The sequence below is a fragment of the Pangasianodon hypophthalmus genome, chromosome 4, assembly GCF_027358585.1.
Source record: "Pangasianodon hypophthalmus isolate fPanHyp1 chromosome 4, fPanHyp1.pri, whole genome shotgun sequence".
Lineage (NCBI taxonomy): Eukaryota > Metazoa > Chordata > Actinopteri > Siluriformes > Pangasiidae > Pangasianodon > Pangasianodon hypophthalmus.
This window is the reverse complement of record NC_069713.1, coordinates 3,209,416-3,231,582: the sequence shown is the minus strand read 5'-3', so window position 1 is coordinate 3,231,582 and position 22,167 is coordinate 3,209,416. Positions and strand designations below refer to the sequence as shown.

Below are 22,167 nucleotides of genomic sequence, written 5' to 3'. Positions count from 1 at the left end.
ATTCTTTACAGACATGGGGGAACATTACAACTCAATCATGTAAAGGGTGAAGGAGCTGCTGTGCCCATTTGGATCCCTGTCAGAGGCACCTCACAGCAGGAGGGGTTTCATTTCCACCAAGCTCAGTGGGTAACGGGCAATCGTGTCTCTCCTGAGCTGTTCTAGGCACAGGGAATGACTGGGGTGGCACGCTGGAATTATCAGTGGCTGGTGGACCTGAAGCAGCCGGGGGTCATCCCACCTGCAGTGTTTGACCCTGTGTTAATGATGGAGTTAAACAGGTCCTCTGTGAGAGTGACAGGGCAGCCCAAATATCCAGATGGTCTCCTGGCCAAGCAGCCTTGCATACCTCCAGCAGGGACACAGGAGAGAGGTTTGGCCTACAGTATGTGGAACCAGCCTGTCGACCAGTGCCTCTTGACTTTGACAAACATAAGTGCAAGAAGTCCGCCCTAGGAGATGTGGAGACTGAAGAGGAGTCCTTAATTCCTCAAGCTTTGAGTCCTCAATTCCATCTAAGGTACTCCTTTACATTTTGTTTTTATTTGATAATATAGAAAAAGATTTGTATGACTTCATAACTGATAGTTTTTCCTCACGTGCATACACTCATTTTGCTCAATTTCAGGAATGGTTAGATGATTCCTCTTCTGCTGAGACCCCTCTTGCTGCAGAACCAGAGGCCACCCCAAGATTGTCTTGTTTCACCGATTTTCCACTCCAAGTCCTGTGACAGTAAAGGAACAAAGGTCTGAAGAATTTCTGTCAGATGCAGGTAATTACATTATTAATACTAATGTGTGTAACCTGTCTGTCTCTTATATGCATACAAAGGCACAAACACTTTAGTAATTTTGTGAATCTCCTTTAGAACTGCTGAGGACACCACCACTGCCTATAGCTGCTTCTCCCCGTGCAGCTCGCACTGGACCCATTAAGACAGGTGGTCGAGTCTTTGTCTTGTACCACAACAGATGGACGGATCCAATGAGAAATGCCATCGATGGTCTCCTGGCCAAGCACCATGGGAGCAAGGATCTCCTTAAAAGGGTGGATGCTGATTATGCTGCTATGGTACAGAGTGCCTGCACTGACCCCAACAGCCTACTGCACTCAACCACGAAACAGCACATAAACAGGTACATAAAACACCTTGCTAAAAAAAAAAACACAAATGCCTCTCTCAACACCAGTCCAGAAAAGCTCCTAGAGACACAACATTTATGGAAGCGTCTTCACTCAGGCAGCGAAACCATCAGTGTCCCAGTGACAATACCACCTGCTCCGTTCAATCCACCTGCAAAGAGTGTTCCTGAAGACGTCCCCCTGACCCAGGCAGCAGTGGAGAAGATGGTTAAAGACATCCTAGAGACGCACCAGGCAGCACTGCAACAACAACAGCAGACACAAAAAAAACAAATTAAATCCTGTTTAGCTTGTGGTCAGCCAAAGTCTCGTTACCTGGGTGATGGCTCCTCTGTGCATTTCTTTTATCAGACTGGTGAAGTGAAATACTTCTACTGCTCCAAGAAAGTCTTTGAAACATACTCTGCTGAGGGCCTGACCAACCCCAGGATGCCATTGGAAGATTTTGCAGACACTCCCTTCTTTCAGCGGGAGCTGGAGGCCTCTAAGCAGAGGGGGGCAGAGAGGAAGAGGGTGATTGAAGAGAGAGGCAAGAGGAAATCATTAGTGGAGCATCCTTCTGGTCGTCTGTGCAGGTTCTGCCACTAGCCGCTAAAACAAGGTCCAAATAGTCCTCATATCCACACTAGTTTCCCTGGAGTGGCAGGCAAATACATTTACTGTCCTGCTAAAGTGCTCTCCCTGTATCAGGCGCAGGGAATGAATGCACAGATGACATGGACAGAGTTTCAGCAGTCCCCGTTCTATGAGGCTGAGAGGCAGAGGTGGATTGTTGAAAAGAAAAAATAACTTTGTTGTGAAACACAGCATTTAAGGTCTGTGCATGTTCATGTTCTCTCTCTCTCTCTCTTTACCATAGTGGAATTGTGTATAGACATCTTTGTAATTTTTAAAATTATTTGTCTTGTGTATTTATAAATGTGTTTTATCTTGCTTGTATTTATAAATTTCTTAAAACTCTTAGTCCTTATTTACAATACATTTTCAACACCTTACTATAACACATTCTGTATATATTCTTTAGAAAGTTATTTTAGTTTTGACGAACTGTGAATTTCATTCTCCTTTAACAGATAATTTTACGTATTGGAAGTGTATAAAAATAGTAAATGTTGAAAATGTCTCTTTAAAAAGGTTACATATTATAACTACGCAACATACAATACAATAAAAATATACTAAAACATGATCAAAACATTAAAATGTTGTATGGTGTTTTCATTGTAAATATAAATATCTAAATATCTGAAACATTAACTACTAATGACGACGCCCCCATCGATAATTGTTTATTAATGATAATTTTTACATTTTGCACACCTTATGCAAAGAAAACTCTTAGCAAATGACTTATTTTTGTACTTCATATTGTTTTAATATGTTTATCATATTTTAGGGACTCTACATTAGAAAGAAGTAAAAATCACATTTTCGCCAAGGTGGGATTCAAACCACTGTTCTTATGGGGAGGTTCATCCAACCGGCCTCCCAGACACCAATGTGTGACAGAACTTCACATGTGAGATAAACATGATAACCACTACACTACAGAAACAACAACATACACTATATTACCAAAAGTATTCGGTCACCCATCCAAATGATCAGAATCAGGTGTCCTAATCACTTGGCCTGGCCAAAGGTGTATAAAATCAAGCACTTAGGCATGCAGACTGTTTTTACAAACATTTGTGAAAGAATGGGCCGCTCTCAGGAGCTCAGTGAATTCCAGCGTGGAACTGTCATAGGATGCCACCTGTGCAACAAATCCAGTCGTGAAATTTCCTCGCTCCTAAATATTCCACAGTCAACTGTCAGCTTTATCATAACAAAATGGAAGAGTTTGGGAACAACAGCAACTCAGCCACGAAGTGGTAGGCCACGTAAACTGACAGAGAGGGGTCAGCGGATGCTGAAGCGCATAGTGCAAAGAGGTCGTCGACTTTCTTCACAGTCAATTGCTACAGAGCTCCAAACTTCATGTGACCTTCAGATTAGCCCAAGTACAGTACGCAGAGAGCTTCATGGAATGGGTTTCCATGGCCGAGCAGCTGCATCCAAGCCACACATCACCAAGTGCAATGCAAAGCGTCGGATGCAGTGGTGTAAAGCACGCCGCCACTGGACTCTAGAGCAGTGGAGACGCGTTCTCTGGAGTGATGAATCACGCTTTTCCATCTGGCAATCTGATGGACGAGTCTGGGTTTGGAGGTTGCCAGGAGAACGGTACATTTCGGACTGCATTGTGGCAAGTGTGAAATTTGGTGGAGGAGGAATTATGGTGTGGGGTTGTTTTTCAGGAGTTGGGCTTGGCCCCTTAGTTCCAGTGAAAGGAACTTTGAATGCTTCAGGATATCAAAACATTTTGGACAATTCCATGCTCCCAACCTTGTGGGAACAGTTTGGAGCGGGCCCCTTCCTCTTCCAACATGACTGTGCACCAGTGCACAAAGCAAGCTCCATAAAGACATGGATGACAGAGTCTGGTGTGGATGAACTTGACTGGCCTGCACAGAGTCCTGACCTGAACCCGATAGAACACCTTTGGGATGAATTAGAGCGGAGACTGAGAGCCAGGCCTTCTCGACCAACATCAGTGTGTGACCTCACCAATGCGCTTTTGGAAGAATGGTCAAAAATTCCTATAAACACACTCCTCAACCTTGTGGACAGCCTTCCCAGAAGAGTTGAAGCTGTAATAGCTGCAAAAGGTGGACCGACATCATATTGAACCCTATGGGTTAGGAATGGGATGGCACTTAAGTTCATATGTGAGTTAAGGCAGGTGACCGAATACTTTTGGTAATATAGTGTACCTGTCACCTAGCTGCTGCCTGGGTTCTGGGGAAGAGAAAAGAACATGCTTGAACATTTGCTCAGCAGAGTTAGAAGGCTCTACCTGGCATTGGTGGTATAGTGGTGAGCATAGCTGCCTTCCAAGCAGTTGACCCGGGTTCGATTCCCGGCCAATGCAGGACCTTTACGTGTAAGTGCTGTGTGGACAGGCAGTGGAACAACAGAGCAGGGAGGAATCAACTATATGAAAATCACCTGCTTCAGCATCCACTCTGCATGCTTGCAAGAACTCTTCCTGCTTTCCACTTGCATTGGTTGTTAGCGATTCAAAATTACATTGTTTTCCACCTCGGCACGTTCGACCCATGATCAATCAATGCTCTTGTCTTCTTGGGCAACAAAAGCACCACGCTTCCACATTCAATGGAAAAGCAGAGTTCCTGATGTCTTGTAAGCAGCTGTTATCTGCCATGCTGCAAAAGCACAAAGGAGGGGAAACCACTCCCGCCCGCTTTTGGACAGAAGACCTTTCGAACATGACGCCCACTACTGTACCAGTCACGTTCAGGGCCTCACTTTCCGGGCTTTCCTACAGGACCTGATACTACAGAGATGACAGCTGGTCGCTTATTGCAGTGAAGCTCAAAAGGATCAGTTTGTTTCTGCCCGGTTTCGAACCGGGGACCTTTCGCGTGTTAGGCGAACGTGATAACCACTACACTACAGAAACGAGACGACTCTTAATACCTGATGTCAGTGTTTCATGGAGAAATATGACCCTTTTGTCTTTCCACAATCCTGTACCATTCATACACGCGCCTCTCTCTGCTCAAATTTTCTCTCTTGACGCTAATACAAAAGTAATACAAACACAATTTCTTCCCTCTTCTAAAATAACCACTGAATACTGCATTCACACTTACGAGTTCAAATAAGTCAGAAATTTCTCCTCTTTTCAGACGCTTACTACTGTACACAGAGTAAACAATAGCTGGCGTCTAAATTTGGAAAAAAAAAACACTTAGCAGATTAGCCTTACGACATTATACACAGCAGCAAAAATATATATCTTACAGGAACTACGGAAATTAAATAACAACAGAATTCACTAAAAACACATTTGGAAAGTTGTAGCCCTACAACTATGAACTTAAAATGTATTTGACTAATAGCTGGCTAGTTTTCTCATACTTAGCATAAAACCCAACAGGGTGGGTGAATTACTCAGAGTGCGAATATAACTTTAAATATAGAACTTAAGTTTTAAAAAACAACTTAGAATTTACTTACCTGATACAAGAAATGGATATGTATTCCGCCACTAAGCTTTAATTCTTCCAAAATAACAAGTGAACACTATATTCACCTTTGTGAATTCAAACTAACAACTGCCAACGCACAATGACATCATACACAAATCTGTATCAAAAGCAGGATTGTTGCTGACGTCTGCTCAAAAAGGCACTAGGCTCTTTTTTTTTTTTTTTTTTTTTTTAAATAAGGTCACTATAGGGGTCTAAAAGTTTCCAACTCTACCAACAAAGTCTCTAAATTGGCAACATTGCAGCTTTCCTGAGGCAGAGTGTGAACAGTGTGTTGCACTTAACCTAACAGATGGCTCAGCTTTATAATTATCATTGAAATACTTTTAGTCTGTCAATGCATCTGAATGTAAATTAAAAGTACTATACAAATAACATAAATTTAACTCTTTCTTTTTTAATGAGTGGCTTGCACGAGCAAACCCAAAGACATTTATGCATGAGAAGAACTTTGAAAAGCAGGAATTAAAAAAAACAAAACAAAAACAAACGAACAAACAAACAAAAAAAACCCAATGAGTCTGTCCCAACAAATAACCACAAAATGCACACTTCCCAAAAATAATCCTGAGTGCATGAAACATGGAATTGAAACGACTTGTGCTCTTATATTTGGCTCAAATAAAACTGTGGAATAACATTGAATCAGTGCAACAACATAACAATTGTCCATAAACTGTCGATAATGCATGGTTGATAAATGGCGGCCAGTACTCACCCGTCAATCCCATTGCAGTCTGGAGCAGTCCTTGACTCACAACAGCAGTTTTCACACCAGTGTGTTTCATTTTTAAATGGTAGGTTAAAGACATTGTCTTTTTGTGATACTTAAATTTGCCAAGTAAAAGGCTACAGACTACGACACTCTTGTCTGTTGAATTGACTGGAAGTGTTTTAAAACAAAAATAACTGTGTAGTTTGACTGATAGACACCCCAGTGTTTGTTTGGCTCAATATCAGTGTTGTGGAAGCGACTTTGAAACTGTAGATTTTCAAGCTACAAGCTGCTTATATTTTGAAATAGGTAAGCTACAGTCAAGCTATTCAATTCAATTCAATTTTATTTGTATAGCACTTTTAACAATGGACATTGTCACAAAGCAGCTTTACAGAAATAAATACATTCAAAATAAATTAAATCAAAATAAATGTGACGGTCCCTGAGACGATATGAGAAAGAAACCTTGAGAGGAACCAGACTCAAAAGGGACTCCATCCTCATCTGGGTGATAATTGATAGTGCGATTTTAAATAATTCTCTTCTATAACTGTGTACTATTTCAAAAAGTGCAATTGCGTAACCCAGCTCTAAAATAAGATATGGTTATATTTCAGACTTTGTGCAGCAGGGGGTGCAATTTCCTCTCTCTCTCTCTCTCCCTTTCTCTCTCTCTCACACAGTATATGCTTAGGTAAAGTCTGCCCACCTTGATTAGAGGATATTACATGATGTTTTGATCCCCTGTAAAATCTATACAAATAATAAGCTGAATATTACAATGTATACTATATACCATGGACCCCATTTTCAGTATATATATATATACTGTTGACGAATGGCAATTTCAAGTTGAGGGGGCGATTTCTTTGGCTTTTCCTGGTTGGAGGTGGGGAATTACATGTTGCAACCTTGAGTCGAACGCATCAATGCTCTTGTCTTCTTGGGCAACGAAAGCACCACGCTTCCACATTCAATGGAAAAGCAGAGACTCCCTGATTTCTTGTAAGCTGTTATCTGCCTTGCTGCAGAAGCACAAAGGACGGGAAACCGCTCCCACCCGTTTTTGGACGGAAGACTTTTTGCACGTAGGTGAACACGATGACCACTACTGTACTGAAACTGTTCCAATCACGTTCGGGCTGTTTCTACAAGACCTGACACTACAGAGATGACAGCTGGTCGCTTATTGCAACAAAGCTCAAAAAACTCAGCTTGTTTCTGCCCGGTTTCGAACCGGGGACCTTTCGCGTGTTAGGCGAACGTGATAACCACTACACTACAGAAACCACAATGCACCAGTTGGCTACCTGCTGCCTTCCACATATCCTCAGCTCACTCGAGATGACTCTTAATACCTGGTGTCAGTGTTTTGTGGAGAAATGTGAGCCTTTTGGCTTTCCACAATCCTGTACCATTCATACACGCGCCTCTCTCTGCTCAAATTTTCTCTCTTGACGCTAATACAAAAGTAATACAAACACAATGTCTTCCCTCTTCTAAAATAACCACTGAATACTGCATTCACACTTACGAGTTCAAATGAGTCAGAAATTTCTCCTCTTTTCAGACGCTTACTACTGTACACAGTGCAAACAATAGCTGGCGTCTAAATTTTGAAAAAAAAAAAAAACACTTAGCAGATTAGCCTTACGACATTATACACAGCAGCAAAAATATATATCTTACAGGAACTACGGAAATTAAATAACAACAGAATTCACTAAAAACACATTTGGAAAGTTGTAGCCCTACAACTATGAACTTAAAATGTATTTGACTAATAGCTGGCTAGTTTTCTCATACTTAGCATAAAACCCAACAGGGTGGGTGAATTACTCAGAGTGTGAATATATCTTTAAATATAGAACTTAAGGTTTAAAAAACAACTTAGAATTTACTTACCTGATACAAGAAATGGATATGTATTCCGCCAATAAGCTTTAATTCTTCCAAAATAACAAGTGAACACTATATTCACCTTTGTGAATTCAAACTAACAACTGCCAACGCACAATGACGTCATACACAAATCTGTATCAAAAGCAGGATTGTTGCTGACGTCTGCTCAAAAAGGCACTAGGCTCTTTTTTCTTTTTTTTTTTTTAAATAAGGTCACTATAGGGGTCTAAAAGTTTCCAACTCTACCAACAAAGTCTCTAAATTGGTACCTGCTACCTGGGTTGTGGGGAAGCGAGAAGCACATGCTTGAACATTAATTCAGCTGAGCTGGATGGCTTTGCATGGTGTTGGTGGTATAGTGGTGAGCAAAGCTGCCTTCCAAGCAGTTGACCCGGGTTCGATTCCCGGCCAACGCAAGACCTTTAGACCAGATGTTCAAGTGCTGTGTGGACAAGCAATGGAACAACAGAATCAAATATATGAAAATCTGTGCATCCTTGCAAGAACTGTTTCTGCTTTCCACTTGCGTTGTAGGTGGTTGTTAGTGAGTCGGAATGACGGCACGTTCGACCTATCAGGTGAGGCGCCTCAATGTTCCTCTATTGCCAAAAGCTAGAGTGCAGACAGTGATGAGCGCTGTAAGTTTTCCTCAGACAGCCAACTGTCTAGTCAGAGTTTTAGATTTAATAAGCAAATAAGTCTATATGTTGATGGATCTAAAGCAAATACTTGCTTATACAGTCTAACGCATTCCAAGGTCAGTGTCACTTTGTTTAGCTCTGACACTGCGTGCAGTCACACTGACTTGACGTCACTCCGTAAATTGGGAAGGAACTGGCAGTTTAGAAGATTCCCCCCTGTACACACAAGCACAAGAGAGGGGAAACTGCTCCCGCCCGGTTTTGAATGGAAGACCTTTTGCACGTAGGCGAATATGACGATCACTACTGTACCGAAACTGTTCCAGTCATGTTCAGGGCCTCACTTTCGGACTGTTCCTACAGGACCTGATACTACAGAGAAGACAGCTGGTCGCTTATTGCAGCAAAGCTCAAAAGACCCATTTTGTTCCTGCCCAGTTTTGAACCGGGGACCGTTTAGGTGTTAGGGGAGCGTTATAACCACTACACTTTCTTTCAGTCCGGTGACTAGATCATTGTGTCACAGTATTAAAAAATTTGTTTTCCTGCTGAAAACCAGTGCGTGGATGTGCATTTGCAGTATTAAAAAATTTGCCAATCAAGCCAATCCGATTGCAACCTTCAAGATTCTGAAGGTTCTACAGGACCTGATACTACAGAGAAGACAGCTGGTCGCTTATTGCAGCAAAGCTCAAAAGACCCATTTTGTTCCTGCCTAGTTTTGAACCGGGGACCGTTTAGGTGTTAGGGGAGCGTTATAACCACTACACTTTCTTTCAGTCCGGTGACTAGATCATTGTGTCACAGTATTAAAAAATTTGTTTTCCTGCTGAAAACCAGTGCGTGGATGTGCATTTGCAGTATTAAAAAATTTGCCAATCAAGCCAATCCGATTGCAACCTTCAAGATTCTGAAGGTTCTACAGGACCTGATACTACAGAGAAGACAGCTGGTCGCTTATTGCAGCAAAGCTCAAAAGACCCATTTTGTTCCTGCCCAGTTTTGAACCGGGGACCGTTTAGGTGTTAGGGGAGCGTTATAACCACTACACTTTCTTTCAGTCCGGTGATTAGATCATTGTGTCACAGTATTAAAAAATTTGTTTTCCTGCTGAAAACCAGTGCGTGGATGTGCATTTGCAGTATTCAAAAATTTGCCAATCAAGCCAATCCGATTGCAACCTTCAAGATTCTGAAGGTTCTACAGGACCTGATACTACAGAGAAGACAGCTGGTCGCTTATTGCAGCAAAGCTCAAAAGACCCATTTTGTTCCTGCCTAGTTTTGAACCGGGGACCGTTTAGGTGTTAGGGGAGCGTTATAACCACTACACTTTCTTTCAGTCCGGTGACTAGATCATTGTGTCACAGTATTAAAAAATTTGTTTTCCTGCTGAAAACCAGTGCGTGGATGTGCATTTGCAGTATTAAAAAATTTGCCAATCAAGCCAATCCGATTGCAACCTTCAAGATTCTGAAGGTTCTACAGGACCTGATACTACAGAGAAGACAGCTGGTCGCTTATTGCAGCAAAGCTCAAAAGACCCATTTTGTTCCTGCCCAGTTTTGAACCGGGGACCGTTTAGGTGTTAGGGGAGCGTTATAACCACTACACTTTCTTTCAGTCCGGTGATTAGATCATTGTGTCACAGTATTAAAAAATTTGTTTTCCTGCTGAAAACCAGTGCGTGGATGTGCATTTGCAGTATTCAAAAATTTGCCAGTCAAGCCAATCCGATTGCAACCTTCAAGATTCTGAAGGTTCTGGTTGGAAAATGTACAAAACATACACTATATGACCAAAAGTATGTGGACATTCGCACGGATATGTGCCCGATCCGAATCCACGGGTCATAACGGGGAGCTAGGGAAGTGGTAGCTCAGTAGTTAATATGTAGGCCAGCTGATTAGAAGATTCAGAGTTCAAATCCCAGTACTACTAAGCTGCCAGTGCTGGGCCTGTGAGCAAGGACCTTCCCTCAAGGCCCTTAACCCCTAACTGCTCAGACCTAGGCGAACACGACGGCCACTACTGTACCAAAACTGTTCCAGTCACGTTCGGGGCCTCACTTTTGGGCTGTTCCTACAGGACCTGATACTACAGATATAATACTATACTACAGATACAACTCCCCCCCCCCCCCCCCCCCCGGGGCTACCTGATGCCTGGGTTCTGGGAAAGAAAAAAGAACATCCACATATCCTCCGATCACTCGAGATGGATTTTAATACCTGGTGTCAGTGTTTTGTGGAGAAATCTGAGCCTTTTGGCTTTCCACAATCCCATACCATTTATACACGTGCCTCTCTCTGCTTGAATTTTCTCTCTTGACGCTAATACAAAAGTAATACAAACACAATTTCAATTCAATTCAATTCAATTTTTATTCTATAGCGCCTTTAACAATGGACCTTGTCACAAAGCAGCTTTACAGAAATAAATGGATTCACAAAAATATATTGTAAATATTTGAATTTATCACTGTGAATTTATCCCTAATGAGCAAGCCAGTGGCGACGGTGGCAAGGAAAAACTCCCCGAGATGATATGAGGAAGAAACCTTGAGAGGAACCAGGCTCAAAAGGGAACCCATCCTCATCTGGGTGCAACGGATAGTGCGATTATAAATAAATCCCTTCTATTGTGTACTATATGGACAAATAGTGCAATTGTGCAACCAATAAATTCATCGCAGTTTTTGCAAGAAGTCCGGCTGGTTAAAATCTATCCACTGTCCACTGATGGAGTCCTGAGTACGAAGCTGCTCGTGGCAACTGCAGCCCCAAAGCCACTACAGCAATCGCAGTCCCAAGCCATTACAGTACAGCTCCCCATATGTGATCCTCAAGCCATCTCCACAGCCCCCAGGTGGCACCATCCCCAGCAATCCAAACAGTTCTTCAGGCAGTCCATATGGGGCCACCCCCAGCAGCAGCGAGCGAACTCAACCGATGAGAACTCCAACCAGAAGTAGGGCATCAGGATGGGTCAGGCAGCGAGGAGGAGCAGAAGGGGTCAGGATCACTGGCATCTGAGAAGTAGCATGTGTAGCTCGACAGAGAGTGAGGGAGAGAGAGAGATGGAGAGAAAGGAAGAGACTGTTAGGTGAGCTTTTGTCCTCTAACGGTTAAGCACGATGTACTTTTGTTCGACAACCACTACTGTACAGAAACTGTTCCAGTCACATTCGGGGCCTCACTTTCAGGCTGTTCCTACAGGACCTGATACTACAGAGATCACAGCTAATCGCTTATTGCAGCAAAGCTCAAAACACTCAGCTTGTTGCTGCCCGGTTTCGAACCGGGGACCTTTCGTGCGGGAGCCGAATATAGTTAATCTTAACTTCCCTTAACTTTTCCCGGTCATTTTCAATGGTAGTTCTTATCACTACGGACGTAATATATTTTTGGCCACACGTTGATTCCATGGTGCTGTAGTGGAGATGCACCAAAAGCCGGTTTGCCACCCGTGATAAAATCCAAAAAAAAAAATAAAGAAAGGAAGATTCCGAGAAGATCCAGCCTTGCATATCTCCAGCAGGGACACAGGGGCGAAGTTTGGCCTACAGTATGTGGAACCAGGCTGTCGACCAGTGCCTCTTGACTTTGACAAACATAAGTGCAAGAAGTCCGCCCTAGGAGATGTGGAGATTGAAGAGGAGTCTTCATCTGGCTTTGAGACATCAATTCCATCTAAGGTACTCCTTTACATTTAGTTTTTATTTGATAATATAGAAAAAGATTTGTATGACTTCATAACTGATAACTAATTTTGCTCAATTTCAGGAATGGTTAGATGATTGCTCTTCTGCTGAGACCCCTCTTGCTGCAGAGCCAGAAACCACCCCACAGATTGTCTTGTTTCACCGATTTTCCACTCCAAGTCCTGTGACAGTAAAGGAACAAAGGTCTGAAGAATTTCTGTCAGATGCAGGTAATTACATTATTAATACTAATGTGTGTAACCTGTCTGTCTCATATATGCATACAAAGGCACAAACACTTTAGTAATTTTGTGAATCTCCTTTAGAACTGCTCAGGACACCACCACTGCAAGGATCTCTTTAAAAGGGTGGATGCTGATTATGCTGCTATGGTACAGAGTGCCTGCACTGACCCCAACAGACTCCTGCACTCAACCACGAAACAATACATAAGCAGGTACATAAAACACCTTGCTAAAAAAAAAAAACACACAAATGCCTCTCTCAACACCAGTCCAGAAAAGCTCCTAGAGACACAACAGTTATGGAAGCATCTTCACTCAGGCAGCGAAACCATCAGTGTCCCAGTGACAATACTGCCACCTGCTCTATTCAATCCACCTGCAAAGAGTGTTCCTGAAGACGTCCCTCTGACCCAGGCAGCAGTTGAGAAGATGGTTAAAGACATCCTAGAGAAGCACCAGGCAGCACTGCAACAACAACAGCAGACAAAAAAGAAAACAAATTAGATCCTGTTTAGCTTGTGGTCAGCCAAAGTCTTGTTACTTGGGTGATGGCTCCTCTGTGCATTTCTTTTATCAGGGTGGTGATGTTAAATACTTCTACTGCTCCAAGAAAGTCTTTGACACATACTCTGCTGAAGGCCGGACCAACTCCAGGATGCCATTGGAAGGTTTTGCAGACACTCCCTTCTTTCAGCGGGAGCTGGAGGCCTCTAAGCAGAAGGGGGCAGAGAGGAAGAGAGTGAAGAGAGAGGAAAGAGGAAATCATTAGTGGAGCATCCTTCTGGTCGTCTGTGCAGGTTCTGCCACCAGCCGCTAAAACAAGGTCAAAATAGTCCTCAGATCCACACTAGTTTCCCTGGAGTGGCAGGCAAATACATTTACTGTCCTGCTAAAGTGCTCTCCCTGTATCAGGCGCAGGGAATGAATGCACAGATGACATGGACAGAGTTTCAGCAGTCCCCGTTCTATGAGACTGAGAGGCAGAGGTGGATTGTTGAAAAGAAAAAATAACTTTGTTGTGAAACACAGCATTTAAGGTCTGTGCATGTTCATGTTCTCTCTCTCTCTCTCTCTTTACCATAGAGAAATTGTGTATAGACATCTTTGTAATTTTTAAAATTATTTGTCTTGTGTATTTATAAATGTGTTTTATATTGCTTGTATTTATAAATTTCTTAAAACTCTTAGTCCTTATTTACAATACATTTTCAACACCTTACTATAACACACTCTGTATATATTCTTTAGAAAGTTATTTTAATTTTGACGAACTGTGAATTTCATTCTCCTTTAACAGATAATTTTACGCATTGGAAGTGTATAAAAATAGTAAATGTTGAAAATGTCTCTTTAAAAAGGTTACATATTATAACTACGCAACATACAATACAATAAAAATATACTAAAACATGTTCAAAACATTAAAATGTTGTATGGTGTTTCCATTGTAAATATAAATATCTAAATATCTGAAACATTAACTACTAATGATGACGCCCCCATCGATAATTGTTTATTAATGATAATTTTTACATTTTGCACACCTTACGCAAAGAAAACTCTTAGCAAATGACATATTTTTGTACTTCACATTGTTTTAATATGTTTATCATATTTAAGGGACTCTACATTAAAAAGAAGTAAAAATCACTTTTTGGCCAAGGTGGGATTCAAACCACTGTTCTTATGGGGAAGTTCGTCCAACCCACCTCCCAGACACCTACATGTGACAGACCTTCATATGTGAGATGAACATGATAACAACTACACTACAGAAACCACAACATGCCAGTCGCCTAGCTGCTGCCTGGGTTCTGGGGAAGAGAAAAGAACATGCTTGAACATTTGCTCAGCAGAGTTAGAAGGCCCTACATGGCGTTGGTGGTATAGTGGTGAGCATAGCTGCCTTCCAAGCAGTTGACCCGGGTTCGATTCCCGGCCAACGCAGGACCTTTAGCCTTTAGCAAGTGCTGTGTGGACAGGCAGTGCATACAGTCTAACGCATTCCAAGGTCAGTGCTACTTTGTTTAGTTCTGACGCTGCGTGCAGCCACGCTGACTTGACGTCACTCCCTAAACAGGGAAGGAACTGGTAGTTGAGAAGACTCCCCCCTGTTGACGAATGGCAATTTCAAGTTGAGAGGGCATTTTCTTTGGCTTTTCCTGGTTGGAGGTGGGGAATTACACGTTGCAACCTCGAGTCGAACGCATCAATGCTCTTGCCTTCTTGGGCAATGAAAGCGCCACGCTTCCACATTCAATGGCATAGCAGAGACTCCCTGATTTCTTGTAAGCAGCTGTTATATGCCTTCCAAAAGCACAAAAGAGGGGAAACTGCTCCCACCCGATTTTGGACAGAAGACCTTTTGCAGGTAGGCGAACACCACGAGCACTACTGTACCGAAACTGTTCCAGTCATGTTCAGGGCCTCACTTTCGGGCTGTTCCTACAGGACCTGACACTACAGAGACGACAGATGGTTGCTTATTGCAGCAAAGCTCAAAAACCACAGCTTGTTTCTGCCCGGTTTCGGACCGGGGACCTTTCGCGTGCGAACGTGATAACCACTACACTACAGAAACCACAACAAATCACCCGGCTAGCTGATCCCTGGGTTTTATTCATACACGCGCCTCTCTCTGCTCCAATTTTCTCTCTTCACGCTAATACAAAAGTAATACAAACACAATGTCTTCCCTCTTCTGAAATAACCACTGAACACTTCATTCACACTTACGAGTTCAAATAAGTCAGAGATTTCTCCTCTTTTCAGATGCTTACTACTGTACACAGTGCAAACAATAGCTGGCGTCTAAATTTTCAAAAGAAAAAAAAACACTTAACAGATTAGCCTTGCATCAAATTTGTAGCGTTACAACATTATACACAGCAGTAAAAATATCTTACAGGAACTACGGAAATTAAATAACAGAATTCACTAAAAACACATTTGGAATGTGAACTTTAAGCTATGAACTTAAAATGTATTTGACTAATAGCTGGCTAGTTTTCTCATACTTAGCATAAAACCCAACAGGGTGGGTGAATTACTCAGAGTGCGAATATAACTTTAAATATAGAACTTAAGTTTTAAAAAACAACTTAGAATTTACTTACCTGATACAAGAAATGGATATGTATTCCACCACTAAGCTTTAATTCTTCCAAAATAACCAGTGAACACTATATTCACCTTTGTGAATTCAAACTAACAACTGCCAACACACAATGACGTCATACACAAATCTGTATCAAAAGCAGGATTGTTGCTGACGTCTGCTCAAAAAGGCACTAGGCTTTTTTTTTTTTTAAATAAGGTCACTATAGGGGTCTAAAAGTTTCCAACTCTACCAACAAAGTCTCTAAATTGGCAACATTGCAGCTTTCCTGAGGCAGAGTGTGAACAGTGTGTTGCACTTAACCTAACAGATGGCTCAGCTTTATAATTATCATTGAAATACTTTTAGTCTGGCAATGCATCTGAATGTAATTTAAAAGTACTATATAAATAACATAAATTTAACTTTTTCTTTTTTTAATGAGTGGCTTGCACTAGCAAACCCAAAGACATTTATGCATGGTAAGAACTTTGAAAAGCAAGAATTAAAAAAAAATAAAAAAATAAAAAAATAAATAGACTTGATCAACAGGCTGGATTTGCCAGTGATTTTGAAATGTGATTTTAAAAGCACATTGTCCTCGTGTCTATCTCTACATTAGTAGCATATATCTTAGAAATGGCTGTGAATTGATGAGATTAATAAATAATAATGGGTTTTACAGTGCATTATTTTGAAAGCCTTCACAGTGAAAGGCTACAGTATGAGATAATGTGTAGGCCTAAATCAGTTATGGTACTTACATTAAGGTTCAGTAAAGCTGGTCCACTGCAAGGGTGAACACACACTGACCTAGATATAGTTTCAGCCATGCAAACCCATATAGACAGAGACTCACATAGGCACACACAAACATAGACTAGCACAGTATTGCTAGCAGATATTCATTATCACCTACTGACTTCTTCACTTACCTGAACAATAATCTGGGTCAAACCTACAGGAGAAGGTATAGTTTGACTGATAGACACCCCAGTGTTTGGTTGGCTCAATAACAGTGTTGTGGAAGCGACTCCGAAACTGTAGATTTTCAAGATACAAGCTGCTTATAGTTTGAAATAGGTAAGCTACAGTCAAGCTATTCAATTCAATTCAATTTTATTTGTATAGCACTTTTAACAATGGACATTGTCACAAAGCAGCTTTACAGAAATAAATACATTCAAATTAAATTAAATCAAAATAAATTGCAAATGTGTGCATTTATCCCTAATGAGCAAGCCAAAGGTGACGGTCCCTGAGACGATATGAAGAAGAAACCTTGAGAGGAACCAGACTCAAAAGGGACTCCATCCTCATCTGGGTGATAATTGATAGTGCGATTTTAAATAATTCTCTTCTATAACTGTGTACTATTTCAAAAAGTGCAACTGCGTAACCCAGCTCTGAAATAAGATATGGTTATATTTCAGACTGTGTGCAGCAGGGGGTGCAATTTCCTCTCTCTTTCTCTCTCTCTCTCTCACACAGTATATGCTTAGGTAAAGTCTGCCCACCTTGATTAGAGGATATTACATGATGTTTTGATCCCCTGTAAAATCTATACAAATAATAAGCTGAATATTACAATGTATACTATATACCATGGACCCCATTTTCAGTATATATATACTGTTGACGAATGGCAATTTAAAGTTGAGGGGGCATTTTCTTTGGCTTTTCCTGGTTGGAGGTGGGGAATTACATGTTGCAACCTCGAGTCGAACGCATCAATGCTCTTGTCTTCTTGGGCAACGAAAGCACCACGCTTCCACATTCAATGGAAAAGCAGAGACTCCCTGATTTCTTGTAAGCTGTTATCTGCCTTGCTGCAAAAGCACAAAGGAAGGGAAACCGCTCCCGCCCGTTTTTGGACGGAAGACTTTTTGCACGTAGGTGAACACGATGACCACTACTGTACCGAAACTGTTCCAATCACGTTCGGGCTGTTTCTACAGGACCTGATACTACAGAGATCACAGCTGGTTGCTTATTGCAGCAAAGCTCAAAAAACTCAGCTTGTTTCTGCCCGGTTTCGAACCGGGGACCTTTCGCGCGGGAGCCGAATATAGTTAATCTTAACTTCCCTTAACTTTTCCCATTCATTTTCAATGGTAGTTCTTATCACTACGGATGTAATATATTTTTGGCCACACGTTGATTCCATGGCGCTGTAGCGGCGATGCACCAAAAGCCGGTTTGGCACCCCGCGATAAAACCCAAAAAAAAATAAAGGAGAAAGGAAGATTCCATAGCGCTGTTCCGAGATTTGTTTTGTTTTTAAAACATACATTTTGAATTGCCTCAGCTGTCTACCATCCAGGTCAGTTATGAATCAGTTATTATTTTATTGCTTTTGATCTTTCTTGTAAATTAATTAATTCATTAATTTATTTATTTATTTTTGCCAGACGTCGGGTGACCCCGGGTAACCTCCGTCATTTCAACTGAAAAAGCACGATTAGGCGGCAAACGCTACACGTAAAGTACACTTATTTATCGAAAAGAAAAATGGTACAAAACATCAATATATTATGAATATCATTTGAATGGTTTGTAAAGATAACTGTAGGATCAATGCAGAAACATTATGATGAGTTTGTAATCCAAACTGAGTGACAAATTTATCATGTCTATTGTTTGTTCAGTAGTCAAACACAAAGTAAAATAAGGTCTTTTGGCAAAAAGTGAGCACATCACACAATTAGATTAGATTTGACCAGATGTGTATCTTTTCAATAGTTGTAGAATTGAATGTTAGGTCATCTTTAACATGAAATTTATCTAGTCATTCTTAAAGAATCGATTACCCTATTTTTAACTTTACAGAACATTATGCATAGCTATGTAAATGCTTTATGTATTTATTTATGTCAGTTGTTCATATCTATGGGTACTACTCAGGCTATCAGCATGAAGCAAGCTATTTTGTTCCCTGGGAGAATCAAAGTGTCCTTCAAGAGAGGCCCATCGGGTCATTTACGTCGGGACCCATCTGAAGAGGCGAGAAGGATTAAAGACAATCCTTCTTTGCAAGACAAGTCAACACCTCAAAGAGAAGATGTGGTCAGGAACAATGCCCGTTCCGTTGTATTACAGAGGGGAGGGGATGTTTCAGACAAGCAAGAAGTGTTAGGAGAATACATTCTTCAGTTTGGGAAGTACAAAGGGAAGTCCTTCCGGTGGCTATTGGAGAATGATATTGGCTACACTTTGTACTTGTCCAGTAAGGTTGAGGAGGAAGAACGGGCTGGACAGTTCAACCCAGAGGGTCCTTGCAAGGATAGCCTCCTTTCCTTTCTTGAATACTCAAGAAGCTTTAAGGAAATTGAGGATCTCCGGCGATACCTTTCAGAGAGGCCAGACCCAGTACCAGTTTTGTCAGAGGACGACAATGTTGTTGGATTTGGGGCACGAGCACAAGACACCTGGAGGAAGATCTGGAATACTAGAGCTGATGGGTATGCTGCCTTTATAATGGGGAAGAGCTGTGTTCCAGGAAGTAAAATGTACCGCTTGCAGCAATATCTTTTAAAGCAGCAAAGACAGGTGACCACAGCCCCTTCTGCTACACCTTCACCCTCACCATCAACTCCCTCTGCACCTTCCACTTCATGCCTTTCCTCTGATCATCCAGGTGAGTAAACAACATTTATATCTGTTTCTACTGATCCCTACAGTCTACTGATGCATTTGTTTCATTTCACAGTAATGGAGGAGGATGAGGAACTGGAGAAGATGATGCTGAGTCTGTCTCCACCCAAATGTCCTACACAGCAGAGTAAGTGAACCAAGAGGCTGCGTGAACGTCATGTCTGTTATGTCCAGAATTATCTAGTTCAACCTGTTTATGGCACATTAAATTGCACATACTAGAGTGATACTAATCAAATGATATTGTATATTTCAGGGTCACCCACAGCCACTGCGTGTCCAGTCTTCTCTGCAGCAGGAGGTTATTTTCCACATCAGTTTTGGAGGCTTATCCTATTACCCACAGTTTTTTCCTCCATAACTGTTTTTAATACATTTGTTTATTGTTTTGGCAGTGTTCTTGCCTGTTCTAAAAATTGCATTCTTTTGTTCTACTAACTAATGTTAAAGGTTGAACATACCGGTGATGAGGGTGAGTGCACTTCATGAATTTTATGCATGCTATTTAATATGTGTGTAATATCTCCTCAAAATTGTGCTTTACCTGTTTTTTTTTTAAGAGTACACTTTCAAATTAGGATCAATTGGTGATAATTTTAAGTGTTTAAATAGTCAGTACATCTCAATCATATAAGTGAACATTATAAGAACTTGTTTTAATGGAATGTTTAAATAAATATTCTATTGATACAAGTTCTAACTGACAGAAAAGACAGGTAAAAATGTCTCCTACATGTCATTTACATGAATGTTTTGTTAATTTTTAACTTGTTGGTCCATGCAGTTCTGCCACAGCCACCATCAAGACCACATGCGGTCTGCCATCCTTACACACCACCACCTCCTGTGCCTAGCACTTCCTCTCAGTGCAAATCCCCTGCATCACTGCCCCGAGTACCACCACCAGCTGTGCAGTCAGTACCCGCAGCACCTCTACCAGCTGCTCAGTCAGTACCTGCACCAGTGCCCTCCACACAGACAGGAGTCCCTGTGTCCAGTGACATGCAAGATATTAGCCGCTGGAACTGCTCCTGCCATCAAAAAATCTGGATGAAAACAGAGATGGAAGCCCTGGGGCTCTGGCCAGGATCACGACCGGTGAGACAGCCTATGAACATGGTTTCCTTGTGGCGTTATCCTCCTCAGCCTGAGCTTGTAGAAACCAACACAGGCCTGGTGTGGGAAGGCCCAGAGTGATTCTTGGTACCAGCGGGCAATATTACATCCTTTCCTCTCGACTGAGCTGTAAAGCATGTAAAAAATACTGGTTCGCTGATAAACCCCAGTGGCTAGACATGCTGCCAAGGCGGTTCTGTAACGTCTTGCCAGCCTTCCTCACCCATAAGAAGGCCATCTGTAAAACAGTGATGGATGAACTGCGGCGCTCTGGTAAATCACCTGATCCAGGCAGCAGTTGAGAAGATGGTTAAAGACATCCTAGAGAAGCACCAGGCAGCACTGCAGCAACAACAGCAGACACAAAAAAAAGCCCAAATTAGATCCTGTTTAGCTTGTGGTCAGCCAAAGTCTCGTTACCTGGGTGATGGCTCCTCTGTGCATTTCTTTTTTCAGGCTGGTGAAGTGAAATACTTCTACTGCTCCAAGAAAGTCTTTGACACATACTCTGCTGAGGGCCTGACCAACCCCCGGATGCCATTTGAAGATTTTGCAGACACTCCCTTCTTTCAGCGGGAGCTGGAGGCCTCTAAGCAGAGGGGGGCAGAGAGGAAGAGGGTGATTGAAGAGAGAGGCAAGAGGAAATCATTAGTGGAGCATCCTTCTGGTCGTCTGTGCAGGTTCTGCCACCAGCCGCTAAAACAAGGTCCAAATAGTCCTCATATCCACACTGGTTTCCCTGGAGTGGCAGGCAAATACATTTACTGTCCTGCTAAAGTGCTCTCCCTGTATCAGGCGCAGGGAATGAATGCACAGATGACATGGACAGAGTTTCAGCAGTCCCCGTTCTATGAGGCTGAGAGGCAGAGGTGGATTGTTGAAAAGAAAAAATAACTTTGTTGTGAAACACAGCATTTAAGGTCTGTGCATGTTCTGTGCTCTCTCTTTCTCTCTCTCTTGACCATTGTGGAATTGTGTATAGACATCATAAGTTATTTGTCTTGTGTATTTATAAATGTGTTTTATCTTGCTTGTATTTGTACATTTTTTAAAAACTCTTAGTCCTTATTTACAATACATTTTCAACACCTTACTATAACACACTATGTATATATTCTTTAGATAGTTATTTTAATTTTGACAAACTGTGAATTTCATTCTCCTTTAACAGATAATTTTACGCATTGAAAGTGTATAAAAATAGTAAATGTTGAAAATGCCTCTTTAAAAAGGTTACATATTATAACTATGTAACATACAATACAATAAAATATACTAAAACATGATCAAAACATTAAAATGTTGTATGGTGTTTTCATTTTTAATATAAATATCTAAATATCTGAAACCCATATGAGGATGGGTTCTCTGTTGAGCCTGGTTCCTCTCAAGGTTTCTTCCTATCACCATCTCAGGGAGTTTTTCCTTGCCACCGTCGCCCTTCTTGCTCATCAGAGACGGCACACACACACACTTCACTTTACTTTTGTTTGTGTAAAGCTGCTTTGAGACAATGACCTTTGTAAAAAGCGCTATACAAATAAAAATGAATTGAATTGAATTGAAACATTTACTAATGACGATGTCCCCATCGATAATTGTTTATTAATGATCATTTTTACATTTTGCACACCTTACACAAAGAAAACTCTTAGCAAATGACTTATTTTTGTACTTCATATTATTTTAATATGTTTATCATATTTTAGGGACTCTACATTAAAAAGAAGTGAAAATCACTTTTTGACTAAGGTGGGATTCGAACCGCTGTTTCTATGGGGAGGTTCGTCCAGCCCGCCTCCTGGATTTTTCTCGTTTTCTATTGGCT

General features: G+C 41.5%; 1 protein-coding gene and 5 non-coding genes across 6 annotated transcripts; 4 read left to right on the top strand and 2 right to left on the bottom strand.

Annotated features, from left to right (window-relative positions):
- The first annotated feature begins 4,048 nt into the window (after positions 1–4,048).
- On the top strand, positions 4,049–4,120 carry trnag-ucc (transfer RNA glycine (anticodon UCC)). Its single transcript has one exon. It is a non-coding gene; the product is annotated as a tRNA-Gly (tRNA).
- Positions 4,121–4,599: 479 nt separating this feature from the next.
- Positions 4,600–4,672, bottom strand: trnav-aac (transfer RNA valine (anticodon AAC)). Its single transcript has one exon. It is a non-coding gene; the product is annotated as a tRNA-Val (tRNA).
- A 2,526-nt stretch (positions 4,673–7,198) lies between these two features.
- On the bottom strand, positions 7,199–7,271 carry trnav-aac (transfer RNA valine (anticodon AAC)). The gene has a single exon. It is a non-coding gene; the product is annotated as a tRNA-Val (tRNA).
- Positions 7,272–8,228: 957 nt separating this feature from the next.
- trnar-ucu (transfer RNA arginine (anticodon UCU)) lies at positions 8,229–8,300 on the top strand. Its single transcript has one exon. It is a non-coding gene; the product is annotated as a tRNA-Gly (tRNA).
- A 6,047-nt stretch (positions 8,301–14,347) lies between these two features.
- On the top strand, positions 14,348–14,419 carry trnag-ucc (transfer RNA glycine (anticodon UCC)). The gene has a single exon. It is a non-coding gene; the product is annotated as a tRNA-Gly (tRNA).
- Positions 14,420–18,336: 3,917 nt separating this feature from the next.
- Positions 18,337–19,713, top strand: LOC117597045 (uncharacterized). Its single transcript, XM_053233645.1, has 3 exons — positions 18,337–19,206; positions 19,279–19,350; positions 19,480–19,713. The coding sequence occupies exons 1-3, from the start codon at positions 18,405–18,407 to the stop codon at positions 19,659–19,661; spliced, it is 1,056 nt and encodes a 351-aa protein (XP_053089620.1). The 5' UTR covers positions 18,337–18,404; the 3' UTR covers positions 19,662–19,713.
- The last annotated feature ends 2,454 nt before the right edge of the window (positions 19,714–22,167 follow it).

Coding starts and splice junctions, on each gene's coding strand:
- LOC117597045 (XM_053233645.1), top strand. CDS start 18,405: ATGCATAGCTATGTAAATGCTTTATGTATTTATTTATGTCAGTTGTTC. Junction 19,207..19,278: donor CCTTTCCTCTGATCATCCAG/GTGAGTAAACAA, acceptor TTCATTTCACAG/TAATGGAGGAGGATGAGGAA. Junction 19,351..19,479: donor CAAATGTCCTACACAGCAGA/GTAAGTGAACCA, acceptor TGTATATTTCAG/GGTCACCCACAGCCACTGCG.